This window comes from Apostichopus japonicus, chromosome 13 (genome assembly GCF_037975245.1).
Source record: "Apostichopus japonicus isolate 1M-3 chromosome 13, ASM3797524v1, whole genome shotgun sequence".
In the NCBI taxonomy this organism is placed as follows: domain Eukaryota; kingdom Metazoa; phylum Echinodermata; class Holothuroidea; order Aspidochirotida; family Stichopodidae; genus Apostichopus; species Apostichopus japonicus.
This window is the reverse complement of record NC_092573.1, coordinates 4,515,321-4,532,207: the sequence shown is the minus strand read 5'-3', so window position 1 is coordinate 4,532,207 and position 16,887 is coordinate 4,515,321. Positions and strand designations below refer to the sequence as shown.

General features: G+C 35.8%; 1 protein-coding gene across 2 annotated transcripts in view; it reads left to right on the top strand.

Annotated features, from left to right (window-relative positions):
• Window positions 1-351: 351 nt before the first annotated feature.
• Window positions 352-16,887, top strand: part of LOC139979245 (methyl-CpG-binding domain protein 2-like) — a 98,175-nt gene continuing 81,639 nt past the window's right edge. The window contains exons 1-4 of one of the 2 annotated variants that reach the window (XM_071990017.1): window positions 352-555; window positions 3,484-3,700; window positions 6,090-6,180; window positions 6,633-6,730. In XM_071990017.1, the coding sequence (XP_071846118.1) occupies window positions 434-555; window positions 3,484-3,700; window positions 6,090-6,180; window positions 6,633-6,730 (528 nt within the window). In that variant the 5' untranslated portion in view covers window positions 352-433. Of the gene's footprint in view, window positions 556-3,399; window positions 3,701-6,089; window positions 6,181-6,632; window positions 6,731-16,887 lie in introns of both variants that reach the window. The other variant, XM_071990016.1, reaches the window with a different exon arrangement.

Sequence of the window (16,887 nt, the reverse complement as noted above, 5' to 3'; positions counted from 1 at the left end):
TCGCATGTCCCGATTAGTTGTATAAAGACAAGGACGATTGCACGAACTAGCCAATTTACTAACCCATAAAACAAAGGGTTTTGAAATAGCGCCACGAATTATGTTGATTTGGCCACTGAAACTGGACAAAGAAACTGACTGGAATAGACAACTTGTCGATGAAGAATCGCTGTATATTTAATGACAAAAACAAAATTATTCATCATTACATTATTATTTATTATAAAAAGCAAAGGATAATATCTTTCTTTGAACAATAAACTCAATGAAAGTGGACCATATTTTATACACAGTAATTGTGAAAGTACGCTATTCCAATATTTCATCAGCAACCGGGAATCTAGCGCAATGCGTACCCTGCTATTGGCCACTGTAGTAGCCACATGATCAAGGTATTGAAAATTGACCAAAACACAGTAGAAAAGCCCGGAAAATGGACGTCCTGGAGAAAAGAAAAATCCAAGATTGCCTAGGTTTACCAACTGGATGGAAGAGAGAAGAAGTAATCCGAAAATCTGGATTATCAGCAGGAAAAACAGATATATACTATTTTAGGTATAAAGTGCCTTATTCGCCAACCAACGTTTAGGATCCTGTGTGGGGGCCCTGTTCCGTTAATCAATGGCTTGGCAGTAACTTAGTAGCAGTTCCACTGTTGTGTAGCTTAGGCCTATGCTGATTATGGCTAACGCATAGTAGGCCTAATTAGACCTAACAGTAACTTAGCGTTATTGACATACTTGTACAGCCAAACGGCACAAATAATACCTTCAAATCTTGCCTAACACAACTCCATGTTAATGCCCTCTTGTCAAAGTAAAACTGTAAGAGTCTGTAGGCAACATGAAACGTTATGAGAATATGACAATACCAGAGGCCAAAATACTGATATTGTAATGGTGTTGTACTTGTATAAAAATTTTATGGATTGCCCAAAGTTTCACTCTTTGGTCAAATTAAACAATCTTATTCCATAGAAACAAATAGCATAGCGTAGGCCAAACTTTCTAAGTACTAAAGGTAATCAAACAAGGGCCCAACAGTATTGGTGTAACAGTTGTTCATCATATTCCACACAGCAATGTCAATACTCCATGTATTTTCAGAAGGCTGCCTACAGTACTATGAAATCAATTTGGGCATAACACCATCTGTGGAGGTGGGAACCCAGTACAGCCCCTTGAAGCACTTTGCAAAATGTTTAACATAGATTTATTAATAAACTAGGTGCTTTTTGTTATGGTTAGCCAATGGATCATTTAGTGTATGCAGAAAAGATGCATAGATACTTTAAGACTTTCATTCCTAACTGTAACTAACTGTGTTGATGTTCAAGAGAATGGAAATTGATCCCATTGTGATAATGATTTTAAGTTGCAAAATGGCTTTAAATTCTAAACAAATCCATGTACCATATGTTCTTATAACCTTATTAGAACGTTGCAGCATGCAAAAGATTACTAACATTTGCTGTAACTGGTTATTATATGTCAGTATCAGCTGTGTAACTCTTAGCCATAAATTTAATTCCTCTGTCATTTCTGGTCTTTCCAAATCACAAGAAAATCACAGCAATTATACTCTCATTTCTGGTAATGGTCTCTGCAACATCCTTATCTTATAGTTCTTCCACATCTTATATCATAATTCATTCCAGTTATGTAATCTTCTAGCAACATTAAACATCGACCAAAGCATCGTACTACTTCTTACCCTGTATCCTAAACTAAGCCTATTTCTCCAGTTTCCCCGGCATTCTGTATTCCATTTTCCTTGTGGTAGATGTAGTATTGACTTTTCAATCGGGTCATGTAGTTTCCACACATCAATTTATGTCGTTTAGATGTAGGTCAGTATTTAGTCTATGTTTGAATGTGGTGAGATCTTCACTCTTTAAGTAGCATAATATATATGCTTAGCAACTAACATTTAAATGTACTGGAATAGCACCTATTGCATGCGTAACAGTCATTTAACGGAAAGATGTATTCATTTATTTGATGTTAAGAAAGTAGCCTAATAGTAGTTATTGCATACATAACATGTAGCAAAGAAGAAAGTTATAAGAAGGACCGCAAAACAATTTTCACATAAAAACTGGAATTTGTAATTCTTCAAAAGATGTGAGGCTTTCCCACAACCTGAACAAACCTTGTTAGGAGGCGGGGAAAAACAACAAAGCTTTCTAATAAATGTCAAATTGCTAAGTTAATGAGCTTCTTGGAGAAAGCCTGTAATCATTATTAGTTGTTCAAACTAAATTGCCAATATTTTGAATGAATTGTCTCTGCTATGCACAATACTGGTTACTTGCACTTGTTAACACAAGTAAATAATCTGTTATATATTTAGCAATCAATTAGCTGTGCAATATATCACCCTTATACATACATGTTAATATAGTAGAAGTAGGCATAATTTTCTGCTGTCCTTCTTGATAAACATTTGGCTTTGGAATATATATATTTTTTCTTATTAAATGGACTGTCCAGTAGCAGAATTATATCAACTCTTCCTGCAGTTTTCTGTTCTATTTAACACTGATTAAATATTGACGTACATTTATTGGTCATTTCAGTTTTACTGTTCTTAAAGTTTGTGTTTCAACAATAGAGTCTTATCATTACTAAAGGAGGTCAAAAAATGTCTTTTTCCTGTTTTCTGTAGCAACAGAAACGAAGTCTGAATTTTATCAGTAAGAAAAAGAAATAAAATATGTCATCTATACAGAATCAGGTGACCTCATGACGTCACAGATTACCCACTAACCTTCTGAATTATCTGGAAGCACTTATCTTTCAAGATGATATCTTAAAAATTTCCTCGTTCTTGCAGTAAAAGAAAATACTGTATCTTAACTGATTGTTCCAATATTAACACCCTGAATTAAAAAGAACGAGCTACAGTATCAGGTTGAACAGAGAATATTGTCTTCTAAAAACAGAAAGCTTAACTGTGACATATTTTCTGCCACTGGACACAGTCTATAATTTTGGTTTGCACACTATACATTTTGCTGTATTCATTTTATTACTTTATTATCATGATAGTGGTTGTCTTATATGTGGGCTTTGCTCATCCTCTTGCTTCAAGGAACGGTTTTGTTTGCTTGTTCATAGCTTCTCATTTTCATTCTATACTCACCGGTGTGTTATATGGAGTTTTAACCCTCTTCATTTTGCATGTTGTACCAATTCTGTTTGTGGTGACCCTTTGGTTGTACCCCATCGTGTTTTCTACAAAAAAAAAACAACAAAACAAAACATGCACTTTCAAAATTCAAATCCTGCATGATCAAAACACCATAACATGTCAATTCAAGCACACACACAAAGAAAGAAATTGACCAAAATCACCATGCGTGGTGACCAAATAAAATCGTTCTGATTTTGCTTTCAGCCCTTGTGGAAGAAAGTTTAGGAGCAAACCACAACTGGCTAGATTTCTTGGCGATTCCTTTGACCTTAGCGCCTTTGATTTCAGATCAGGGAAGCAGTTGTCAGTCGGCGCCAGAAAAAGCAAGCGACTGAAAAATATCCAGTATGATTACTCTAGAGGGCTGAAGCAGGATGCCAGCCTAGTGTTACCGATCAGACAGACAGCCTCCATATTCAAACAGCCTGTCACCCTGAAAACAAATCACGCCCAGAACAGAATCAAAGCAGATCCCAAACAAGATGCAAAGGATGTTCCCAAACAGGTAAGGTATCCTGACAGAAGCAAAATGAATGTAAGACAGTTGGCTAAATGTTCCTGAAGTGACAAGGGGAGAGTGATGGGGGACAGGAAGGGAACAGTCAGGTGAGAAATATCATTTAGGGTCTATCTGTCTGTGTGTATGTTTAAAAAAAAAGCAGAACTTTGTCATCTTGTCAAAGTGAAATAATAAAACATTAAACAAAAACAAAAAACATAAAACAAGTATGATAAAAACTCAGTGAGTAAGAAGTTCAATGGTTCTTGTCCAATGTCCTTGAGGAAAGCATTTAAGGTCTTTGTTTTAAATGAGCAAAATTTGTCTTGCAAGATTCAAAACAAAATTCACGATAGTCGCTCCTTGTGTTGATGGGACCATGCACCATGGAGTGGGTAGGGGGCTTGGGATAATGCTCCATGGAGGGGGTGGAGGCTTCGATATAAGATGAAAGGTTATTTGTTGATTATTTTGTGAAAACAAAATTCCTTTCCATAATCAGTAAAGGTTGTTCAGCATAGTTGATTTTAGTTGTTGTTGAGTCACAAGTTTGACTTGTTTCAGAACATTAAAAGGTACAGCAAATTTCTGCGGCCAGCAATGTAACACTAATCTTAAAGAGAGAGTTAGTCTACACCGTTACGGAAGTAGAAAAACCCCATCATGGTATCTTGTCCCTAACTCAAGAGATTCGGTTAATTGAATTCATTTATTTTTTTGACTTGATAAACCCTTCCTCACTTCAGGTAACAGATCACAGTTGACGGTCTGCTATTTCATTGTGGTACATGTTCTTCTAAGGCTTATAAAAAACTTTACCATATAATCGTCTGGCTGCTTTATCCTTGAAATGTGATACATATATTTGTAGGGTCTACTTAGCTGAAAAGGCAAATTGAGAATTTCATGACAATTCTCTTATTTTGAAGAAATATTCTTATTTTTTTTATGAAATACTGCGAGTTAAATATTACAGTGAAAATCAAAACCATTGCCAACTCAATTGCCAAGATGACATCATTTAGTCTGCTGTTGCCAGATGCCTGCACAACATATCTTCAAATTTGTAAAAGTCATATCTCTCATACAAATGCTACGATGATGTGTTTTGACCTCAAAATGCAGAATATTTCCAGCATATTTAGTAATGTTTTATTAGTAGATTTATTTTATGGTTCTGTAGCAGTCCAGTGTGAGAATGGTTGGAACGACAAATACTATACCATTGACCTATTGCTACTCAGTACTCACCAGAGTGAATAATACTAATAGTAATTGTTTAAGAGTGACCTACCTGACAAAAATAAGGTAACTCAAATATGATTGAAGATGGCACTGAATGTTTGTGGGTTCACTGCCTGTGATGGGGTCAGTTGTTTTCAATGTTGATTGCTTATTTGACTGTTTATGAAGGATATAAGCCTTTAGTCTGCTTCAACATGAAAAGATTACATCAAAGTGTATTAATTCAGCTTCAGTGTTTAAATATATTGCTGTAGATTGTGCCTGCTAGTAGATTCCTCACCATAGTCAAAAGGAATAGTATGATAGTGATGACAGGTTTGTGTGTAGGTATTTGACACTTTTACTTTTAGACATATAACAGCTTAAGAAGCACAGAATGGTTTAATTTCATAGTTGGTGAATGGGGCCTATTTATTGATTACAAGATGCTGTCCAATTTCCATAGAGGTGAAAAGGTCATCTGTTACCACAATAACTCCTTAGTTAACCTTGGATGACCTTTATAATTAGAAAGCAGGTTCCCTCTTTAAGAGCACAATAATTATATAGTTATTCATGGAGGTGAAAGATCATTTGAGGTCAACATAGGTGATAGATTGAAACTTTGTAAATTGATACTGCCAAAGTAAAGCTTGAATGAACTTCCAATTTGGTATGTATAGCCACAACCATTAATGCCAGAATCTACTGTTTTAGAGGTTAAAGGTCATTTTAATAAATACAAGAATCCTGTTGTGTTTGCAGCTCTAGGTTAAAGGTCACTTGAGGCCAACATAGGTCAAACTCTGAAACATTGGATACATGTTATCTCCAAAAGTACAAAAACATTTTCGGGTGAACATGATTATTTGAATCAACTTTATTAAATTATGCAAGAATTATGCATTTTTTTTTTATGGAACTCTAGGTTAAAGGTCACTCAAGGCCACCAGAGGTCAAAGTCTGAAAACCTCACAAACATGTTAATTCCAAAAGTCCAAGTGTGTAACCTTGAATAGTAAAGTGGATGAACGTGTTGTTTTAGCAGAATCTTGCTGAAGTCGGCAGTGACTAAACTTTGAAAGTCTTGTCTTGCTACATTAAATATTCTCTTCTAGGAAATGTGGCAAGTCATCACTAATCCTGTTGGCTTTCTGATTTGAATTTGCAGTTATTCTGGGAAAAGCGCTTGTCAAACCTCACAGCTTCTGACTCTGTGGAAAGAGTTCTGAAAGCTTTCGATATTCCAGATAACCTTCTTGGTAAGTTCATTTTGTCAAGAACTTTTAACAGTTACTTTCTGTTTTGATATTGGTTAATAAATAAACAGTTTATGTTCTTGAATATATTAAAATTCCTTGTAACTGCAGTTGATCAGCAATATTCCTTTATAGTCAACTCTCATTGTAAAAACTGAAGACAAAGTGAAAAAGCTTTTAAAACCGTCCGATATGTGTATTACAAGTAAGGCCTGCTTGTCTGGGGGAAAACCAGAAAAAAATCCTTAGGAATTTGCCCTGATTTGAATTTATAATCTAGCAGAATAAAGAATTACTTTCAAATTAAGGTTTGTTTGGTGAAAGAATCTCACAGGCTTTAGTAGATATTGAAAAATATATTGATTTAGATGCCTTAGAAGAGGTATAAACATCTTATTCTACAATTTTAAGGATAAAAGATAGAATGCTGACTGATTCTTTTGTCTTTAATTTAGCAACTGGGCCTGGCTTGACAGATGAAAACATTTTACAGAGCATATCATCTTCCTTACACCTTAGTAACCATCCAATCACAGGACAGACAAGCTCAAAGGTGAGTCATCTATTCCCTTCAAAGAGGAGGGGCACCATGAAGTAGATCCTATCACTAGTGTTTGACCATCAAAGTAACAATTTGTCGTATATACAGCTCTCATCGCTTACCTTTCTCAGCTCTGATATTGCACATTCTACCTAGCCTAATAACTGGTTACATTTTAGCCCCCCCCTTGACCCCCTCCACCCCTTGACCCTCAATCGCCCATCACCTCTTCCTTCCAAATCTACCATTTGCAAAGTATAGAAAGTGTATTCTGATGATAATTTTTCCTTCGATTGAATCACTTTTTTCAGACATTGTTCCTGTCTAGTCTTTGCCTGTTTCTAGAGCATATTGCATACCTACTTAGTCTCTGTTAATTAATAAATTTGGAATGCACCATTTTGCTCAAAAGTTCTCTTCAAATCAACCAGTCCTGTCAGAGTAAACACAGTAACCTGTTTTTGTGAGGGAGCTATTCTATCTTTCTCTGAGTATGCAAGAAGTGCTTCAGTTTGTAGCAAGTAACCTGGTCTGGTAGATATCACACAGTTGTAACATATTAATGAAGAGAAGAAAGCTACTGAATATCTGTCACAAGAGTAATTTCTTACTCTGTCAAAGACAAGAGTTAGCGTTATTGAAAGTTTAAGGCAGCTGATTCTGGTATAGTAGTTTTAGCACTGTGCATTCTCTGATTGGAGACGGCTCGGTACAGTGTCACTCATGAATACCCACACCAGTCAGTTTTGGTGGTTCTGTGAGACTTGTCAAAGATGTGAAACTAGAGGGGAGTGCTCTTTCTTTGTGTTGTGTATTTTTTTAAATGAAGCAGCCATCTTCTAAAATGATATTCCAGGAGCAGTCGATTTGACACTCACCCAAAAATGTTTCACATCACTAAGTTAAAACATGTCATTTCAATATTGTGTTCCTAAACTGAATACATATGGTTGTTTTGAAATGATATGTGTTTTGTAAGATAATTTAGCTCCATTTGGTTAGGAAATGGATCACAGCAGGTTGTCTGTTATGTCATAATGGCAAGTGTACTTCCAATGCTTCCATCTCCTTCCATAGTCTTCTTTTTATGGTAGGTCTCTATAACTTTCCTTTTGATGCTATCAGGATGTGGACTGTGAAAATACAAATTATAGGGCTGTTCTTTGACGGTCGTATTTGACCACTGGAATGTTCCTTTAATGAAACACAATATGGTTCCTAAGAATTTTGCATTCACAGAAGGACATGCCTGAGTAACTTCTCAGTACGACATGCTTGAGTCACATCCGTGACAATCCTCACTTCGTGGGGGAAAAAACAATTTTGTTTCTTATTTGAGATTATGACATCATTGTCCAGGATATGGGATACCTCATCCCTGTGAGCACGGCCACTTCTATTGGCCCCTGTTTCGCCCCTCTTTGCATCGCTTGCTTTGTATTGTCAAGACTGTGTCACTGAGGGATAACATTGCATGTATTTACCACAAAACGGTTTATTCCAGTCATGATTTGTTTGTTATGAGGTAATGTAGACGGTTGAATATTTATGTAAATCCTTGGGTTTAATTCTAGATCTGTTTGTGAGATTTAGATTTCAAACTGATTTATAACAAAATTTGCCACTTGGACAGTCTGCTAGATGTCACCCAAAAAAAATTCTGCCGTTGTTCCCCGACATTCAGAAGAATTCGGTTGTGTCCCTCATGAAAGACCCTATTATGTGTGCTAAATGGTACAAGGACCTCTTGCTTGTGGTACTGGTACCATTTCTGTTTACTCAAACATTTAAAACCTTGATTTGTTCAGTAGCAGAGTTTGAATATGCTCTAGTCCAGGAGCCTGATAATTATCAGAAAACCAATCCTTGATTAACCATGAGAATCGGTGAGGGACCGAAAGATTGAAATGATGATTGTTTTTGTTTTTTTTGTTCAGTGGTATTTGAACACATTGTTAGAATCAAATATGACATTAAATGTTTATGAGCCTAGACCTGCTTGTGATAGCATAGTGCAGCACAACGGATGGACAATTTCCTCATGCAATGTACATTTATGTTATTGTAAATAGTGACTCGCCCTGCGGATTGGATACAAAATTTCACTTTGGCTCGCAGGATCAACAACCGACCTATGTTTTAGATTGTATGGAGATAGCACAGCAGTGCACCGAAACATGCTAAATAGCATAGGGGAATTTCCCCCATTCCGTAAGCTTCACATCATAGTTTTATGTGGGATGTTACAAGCATATGGACTGTTGGGAAAAGCAAGGAATAGCACTGATGTGTCATGTGTTATATCTCTGGATAATTGAAATCTGTAGTGTATGTTAAATAAATAGTTTGTGCTATGTAGGGTAATGCTATAATCTGTTGTACCTGCTGTTGCAGGCTATGTACAGTACATGCAAATCACTGATATATTAGGTGTTTATAGGAGCATATTGAAAGGGGGAGAAAAACAGCAAACCAAACAACCCCATTTCTGCCAGCCCCCTCACATCCTCAAAACAGAAAAATTGGGAAACAAAGTGATTACTCGTAACAGAGAAACCAATAATTTGGTTTTGTTCCCCCTGTTTGTATATGTCAGTGGCGTATACTCCGTTAACCCCCTCTAATCCCCCCCCCCCCCCCCATTGCAAACTATGTTTGAAGTCAATTAATGGGCAGTGCAATAAAGGGCAATTCAATGCAACTCTTTCAATCTGAAAGTTATTCACATATCTTCCATTGGGATGGGATTTAAGCCCAATACTAGGTTTGGTGGCAGTTTAGTGAAATTCCATTGCAGTATATAAACTGCACAGATGTATCTATTCTTTTTGTTGATAGGGTTAGATGTCACTGCAAGACATAAATATACATGACTCTTTATGTATTATATGCGTATGAACCTTTTGCCGTTCAATATTTCTAACACCATTTATGATTGTGCCTGATGATATTTATCCCACTCATTCCTTGTTCATTACTTATAAAGTTAAAACAGGCAAACTTAGGAGACCAAAACAGGGTATTGCTAAATGTTGTTACACACCCTGGATAGTTTTGTGAGGCTTTTGTTATGAATATTGAATAGATCTATACATCAGCTGGGTGGTTTTAGAAAACCCCAAAGGTATTACAAGGATGTACGGACAAAGACTTTAGAGATATCAGTTTAGATCCGCTTTAGGAAAACAAGTTAAGGATTTTGTGAAGGTTTAGTTGTTTGTAAACAAGATGGAATAATGCATCTTTGTATTAATGCATCCATACTAACAAAAACTTTTTAACGTATACCAAGACTTTTAGGGTATTATTAACTTAACACAAAATAATTTTGTTGCTATTAGTGAAGCCAGCTCATGCATGCATGCATTCATAGAAGTAAAAAACTTTGAGCTTATTTCCCATTTTTTTTTTTTCCAAACAATCTGAACAACCAAATTAACGGCAGATTTACAGTGGGTGACTACTTCATCTAACTTGCCGAGGTTGAAAGGGCCTTTCCAGCTGGGAAATGTTGTCTGTGTTCAAGTAAAACTCCCTAGATTTGGAAAGAAGAGATAATTTGCAATTGGTTGTTAGTATCCAACAATTTTGCCAAGCCTTACAAAAATGACATCAGAAATGTATTGCAATTGAACAAGCCATAGTATTTAATACCACTTAATAGACATTATTTTTCAAACAAATGATAGGTACCCCCTTCCCCCCCCCCTGCCCCAACAGTGGAATGTAAACTACTGTCATAATCCAGATTCTGAGACACTTTGCCATCAAAACTTACCAATTGATATCTATGCAAAAGACACTTGTAAATTTTGTGTGCAGTTTGGTGTTATGAACTACCATATGGAGAGGGTAGGACCAAATTTCTGTTCAGACAACGAAAATCAGTTGTGGTAGTTGTCCCCGGAGACTGACTAGAACTTTGTTTACACCAAATTCAAGTTGAATTATAACTAAAAAGATCCCCCAAATAGGTTAAATGATTTATTGGTGTCACCCATGAAAGCCTAATGTTCTATTTACCAATCCTACACATCTCTCTCTCCTACGGTGACAAATAGTTCATTGTTATTTTGCTCCATTTTATTGGGCAGGCAACCAAATTTGTTGTTTGGACAACCCACAATGTAATGGCCTGGTTGTCAATGGAGAATCTCAAAAATATAAATAAATGCTCTGTGGTTTCTTTGCATGTACCTCAACATCCCAGTAGGAGAGTCCATGTCATGTTGTTATATGATGGTACATTTCTTTTTAAGTATTCATTCTGACCACATTGGTATTGAAAAAGAAGGTGATGTAAATCTGTTTGTGTTTGTACTGCATATTGTGGGTATCAACAATCCCATAGAATGTCAAAGGTCATCTTATTATGTTACAGATGTTACCCAATGGATCAAGATTATTACAAAGTGAGTGACTGTCTTGAAAAGGGCTGTGGCTGTCTGAGATTGACAAGGCCATTCAAAAGATAGGCAAGGTGATGAATGACCTCCTGAAATTTCTCCTCTGCATACAGTAGTAGTACAGTAGGAGTTGTGGTACCAGGGAGATGCTACTCCTTGGTGATACAGTATCATCATGGAATAAGTCAAATAAAACTTACAGAAATGTGTTTTAAACTCTTAGCTGTGGTGATAAATTGCAATGAGTGGGTTTACATATTCAATGCAAGTTGCTAAAATTGTTTTTTTTATCGAATCGATTGATTTTACACTTGTCTTTTCCAACATCTATTGCCTTTTTGGACAGTGTTGGTATGGGATAGCTGGAGGGGGGGGCAGATGAGTGTTAGTCAGACAGATGATGACATTGACACTATCATACAATATGACAGATGGGCAAAGTTTGTCCCAATCACCGCATGTCCCACTTGGCCATATTTTCTGCAGCTGGGTAAAAAACATTTGAAGTCCTTACATGGCTTCTCGCAGAATGAAACGACATAGAAAAACATAAAATATGTATATTTTGCAAGAGAATTATCTATAGAGACCTCAGATTTCAAACAACCAGATATACTTCAACATAACATGGATATTACACTTTGTCAAACTTTTTCTTTCCATGTAATGTAACTTATCTATTTAACGGGAGCGGGTACATCCCTCACTCTTTTGACTCCCGGGTTGGGTACAAAATTGCACTATTACATGCAAGATCTATAATTTGGTGCCCATCTCTGTATCATATAGTCTATATATAATAAAGTTTGCAGTACACCCCACTTTGTCTGATGTTGATCCAGTCATGTGAATGATAATGCAAATTATCACCAGATTTCATAGAGCTACTGTAGGCAAGAGTAAAATTCTTCATAATATTACGTTACAGAAAAGTGTACATTCCTATTTTGTGTGAAACAGGAACTTTTTGTATTTGGTTGCATGTGTAATTTTAGTACTAACATGCAACCATCATCTTTAATTCATCATCAAGGTATAAGCTCTGGTGATGTAGTAATGACATGACATTTCCTTCAGAGTAAAATCATGGAAATTGTAGCCTAACTTTTGAAATAATTTCCCTGCAATTTAGAACTTCTGTTCTTTTCATTACTAAAGATGAAAAGATGTACTCAGTTGTGTTCAGATCATAGCTTTTAATACAGACCTAGTTATATGATACAGCTCAGTGTTCAGGTGACCTTGTTTGGGCAGCATGACTTTATCATTATATACCAGAATAGCGCCACCATTTTTCCCTTTGTCTGATCTCGGTCCACAAGTCTCTTTGTTTATCAGCAGGGGACAACTTTTGGTGTGAATGAAGGCAGTCGAGCCTGACAACCTGAGCTTTATGTAAATACTCTTGATTTCATTAAAGTTGAGATTAACTCTGTAATTTTATAAAAGGAACGGCAATTTTGGGGGAAATGAAGATAATGGAATATGGAGCTCGTACATTTGAGAAGGAAGAATAATAATAATAATGATAATAATAAAAAAGAAAAGAGAAAAAAAAATGAGTGGTTGTCTGCTGTTTGGGAACAAAAGGTCTAATCTACATATCAGTCTTAAATTGCTTCAATTTAATCAGTTGAATCATTTATCAACCCTGATTATAGCTTTGGGCTAAATATAGGCTCAGGCATGGCCACTCCAAAAACTGGAACAAAGAAGGAGAGTGCTGCAGTGGTTGTCAAGGTGCTTTGGTATGGATGGCATAGGTGTTTGTTTGGTAGAGTTTGTCCTGTAAGTGAATGGGTTAGAAAGAGAAGTGCTGCTGCATACAAAGTAGATTTGTATCTCAGATAGCTTTTAGCAACAATTTTCAACCTGCTCTAACGCTGTATTCTATATTTTAATTGAAACAGGGACTGTTCTGACCTTGCTATACATACAGTCTTATTATTATTTTTAACTTTTCATTCAACTTTTCCTTTCAAAAAGCAAGTTTCTTTGTATGTGCTATATTTTATTTAAATAAGCCTAAATTTGATTTATTCAATCTAAGGTACAAATTTTTTGTTTTTTTGGTGGCATATATGTCTCAGAATGAAATGTGGTAAAATCACTCATTCAGGTGTAAATTTCGGGGAAGAAAGTTAGGATTCTTAGTCATTATATTTGGCTGAGTTGATCTGTCCATACCTATTTTGTATCAATGCTTCTTCGTATGCGTTTGTCAAATAACTGCAAAAACAGGCTAATTATATTACCACAAACTTGGTACTTGCAGTACTCAATTTGCCAGTGTTTTGTGTTTGATAATGTTTTTAGGGATCGGTTCCTACTTGAGTGAAACTTCTACAATGATCCTTTGTTCACTCATGGAATTGATTGAGCTTAGAGAAAAGTAATTGATCACACTTCATCAAACAAAACTGACATGGAGTTTGTCTATTGTGGGGGTGGGTTGTACATTGAGTACAAAATGACTAATGTAAAGCCAGAGGTCTGAAGTCATGTTCAGTTCACCATAGGGTCAAATTGTGAAAACTATGTTTTACTCAATATTTCAACAAGAATATATTTAGTATGTTGATGTATCTCATTTAGAACAAGAAGCCTGTTGTTGAGGTCAAAGGTCATTTCAGGACAGCCTGTGTCATTGTGAAGTTATTGTTTGTCACATCACACTGCTTTACTAAGATCGAGTATGTTGTACACCCTCACTATACGTAACATCAGGTTCATGATGAAAACTGCTCATGTTACATCATCGAAACCACAATGCTTGTTGCATTCTGGTTTACTTGTCTGTTATCATATCAGACAATTTTGCCACTACCCCGTGTTCAAAACATTTTTGAAATCTTTCAGTAACAATTTAATAGTAACATATATTACAGCACTCTATCTCCACTGTGTGTCATGCTTCATCATGCACTGACCTTGCATAGCATTCTGAAATGTCACAGAGTTCTGGAAATTATGCCAACTTCGGACAATTTCAGACTTTTAATTTTAGACTAGATTATAAATGAAATTTCAGACTAGGTAATAAATATAATTTTTTTTTTTATAACCAATAACATATTAAAATAACCACCAGTACTACCTGGGTTAGCTACATTAGAGCTCTTTTTCAGATCGTGGATACTATACATCAATTATATATGTGAAGAGTATGGAGAGGGACACAGATTATAGTTCTAAGACAGGTTGTTTGACAGAAAGTATAGCTTGTACCACAGACCCCCAGAGAATCCATCCATCATAGAGAGGAAATAACAGATCACTACTGCTGTAGGAGGCAATTAAACCATAACCAATATAGTACAGCATTCTCAATTACATGTACACAACTGAAGGGCAGATGACCCTTGACCTGAAGCTGAATCAAGAAAAGGGTCTCCTTTATGTTTTTATGGTTCCTTTGGGATATGCTGTCATAGCAAGGCCAACATGGTGGAACAGAGGCTACCTTTGTTTCCAGCTTTGGGGTATAAAAACAGCTTCAAAAGAAGGTGAATCTCTTGAGTAACAGTAAACTATAGACAGACTGTGATTCCAGACTTTGTTAATAATCTTGAAAAGGCCAACTGTATGTTACTTGATAGTGAATGCCAAACAGCTCCTCCCCAGGTAGAAGGTACAGTGCCTGTCCTACAGGATAATGTTCCAAACCACATTGCCACCATCATCATGCAAGAAGTCAATAACTGATATTTATTTAAGCTGGAATATAACAATGCAATCTGAGGGAATAATTTAATCTTCAGATTGTATGTACATGCAGTGTTGAAACTCTGAATTGTGTGTCTGCTGAAGTACTAGAACTTAATGGTTCTTGTGAATAAAACTACTAAACATATACAGTATGCACTGAAGAAGAGCTAGTTTTGCTCGAAAGCTCGGCAGAAAACCAAACATTGGCTGTTTTACTTCCAATCACTTCCTTTATTCAAATTTTGTATCTTACTCGAGATCCAGCTTTTCTCTAAATGTAGCATAGTTGTTCTACAGTTTTTACCATGATTCCTATATATATATATATATATATATATATATATATCATTTTGCGATGCTGATCACTGGATACATTATTCCCTACATGATATGTATGTTACAGCTGTGAAATGACAAAGTTTGAAAGGTATGTCATGAATCAAAGTTGACTGTTTAACAGCGATTGATAAACTTCAGAGCATCATTTTATTCATGTGTGCAGAATGTCAAGAGGCTCAGCATATATATGATGATGCTGATATGATAATGTTGAGTTTCTGAGAGATTTTTAAAGATGTTAAAAGGATTCTTAAATTCATTTTTTGATAGATATTGTATGTGTATTTGACACTTATGTATAACACAGCAGCATACATTTACATCAGCAATCTATAGGTCATATTATTTAACTCATTTGTGGACATATCTTTCAGATCTAGACTATCAGAAGTCATAATGTCTGATACAAGCCTTTAGTTGTTCCGTAACTCCGTTAGACATCAGCGGTATTAAACTAGAATGATGTTTGAGTAGAGTAGGCAAGAGGGAATATTTGTTAGTCATATTTATCTGTCAATCTTTGTAAAAAGTTTGTGGAAACAACATTCAGATAATTCAGACATGTTACAAAGTCCTCACAGTTCATGCTGCCTTATTACTGCATCACTGAGAGAAAAAGATCAGCCCAGGCTTTATTATACATATCAGTTTTACAGATCTTAGTTTTAAGTTTTACAGACCTGTCTTTAGTTTCACAGAAATTTATTCATTTTAACACATGCTTAAAATCCTAATAAGTTTGAGTTGTATTGAGTGCCTTTAATAGTCTGTAAAAACTCCTTTTTTAATGTTTTAATGTTGATAACATTTGACTGACTCAGCAACTTTATAAGTTCTCAGGCTGTTTTCTGTTTGGGCGTATGTGTTATGTCCAAGGAAATTACATGGGAGAAGTGCTTCATCAATGCTAATGTTCAGCATTTGTATAAATTGCTTATCAAAGAGCCTAAATTATGTGAAATTCAAAAGCCAGTTACAAAAAATTGTATAGTCAGCAGCCCATTTGGCATTTTGGTGTATTTTTTGCATTAGCCATGGATTTCCAAGACAAATCATACAGTAGCCTTAGGTAAACTTCTAAGATATGTTGCCAGTTTTGTTTGAATACAGGTAATGTGAATTTTTCTATTCATGATCAAAACAAATGGGGCAGGGAGGCAGGGGGCAGGAGAATTTACTAATGCATGAATAAACCCTCAGGTTGCAAACAGAGAATTTGTTGCCTCAAAAGATATATTTGAAAACTGCATGTTAGGTTGAAATTTGTTATAGCTTCATATTGGGCCACTGATGGAAAGATAAGAATCTTGAATGAAACATCCGTTCCTTCAAAGGTCATCATCATTGGCCCCAAATTTTACCTTCCTAAAACTTGCTTAAAAGTTTTTGAAAAGTTCTCAATCGCCAAATTATTCCCAAAGATTGAGTATCGTTCACTTAGATGATGCAATCTCTCAGTGAGGCAAAATAATTTTGTGGGTGGCAGAAAATTTCTTGTTGTAGCATAAGTGACCAATATTTGACTTTCTAGCATACTTGGGTTCAGTTTTGATGCCCTTTAATCTGGCCAAGATATCGCACTGGGGAAGGATGAAAGTTGGCATAAATGTTAAAAAGGTTTGCAAACGGCAAACTAGGACAACTTTTCTGTAAGTGATTAAAAGATTGATAACTCATTGATAGGGAGTAGCCAAAGGGTTTCTCTTTGTCAGAGAA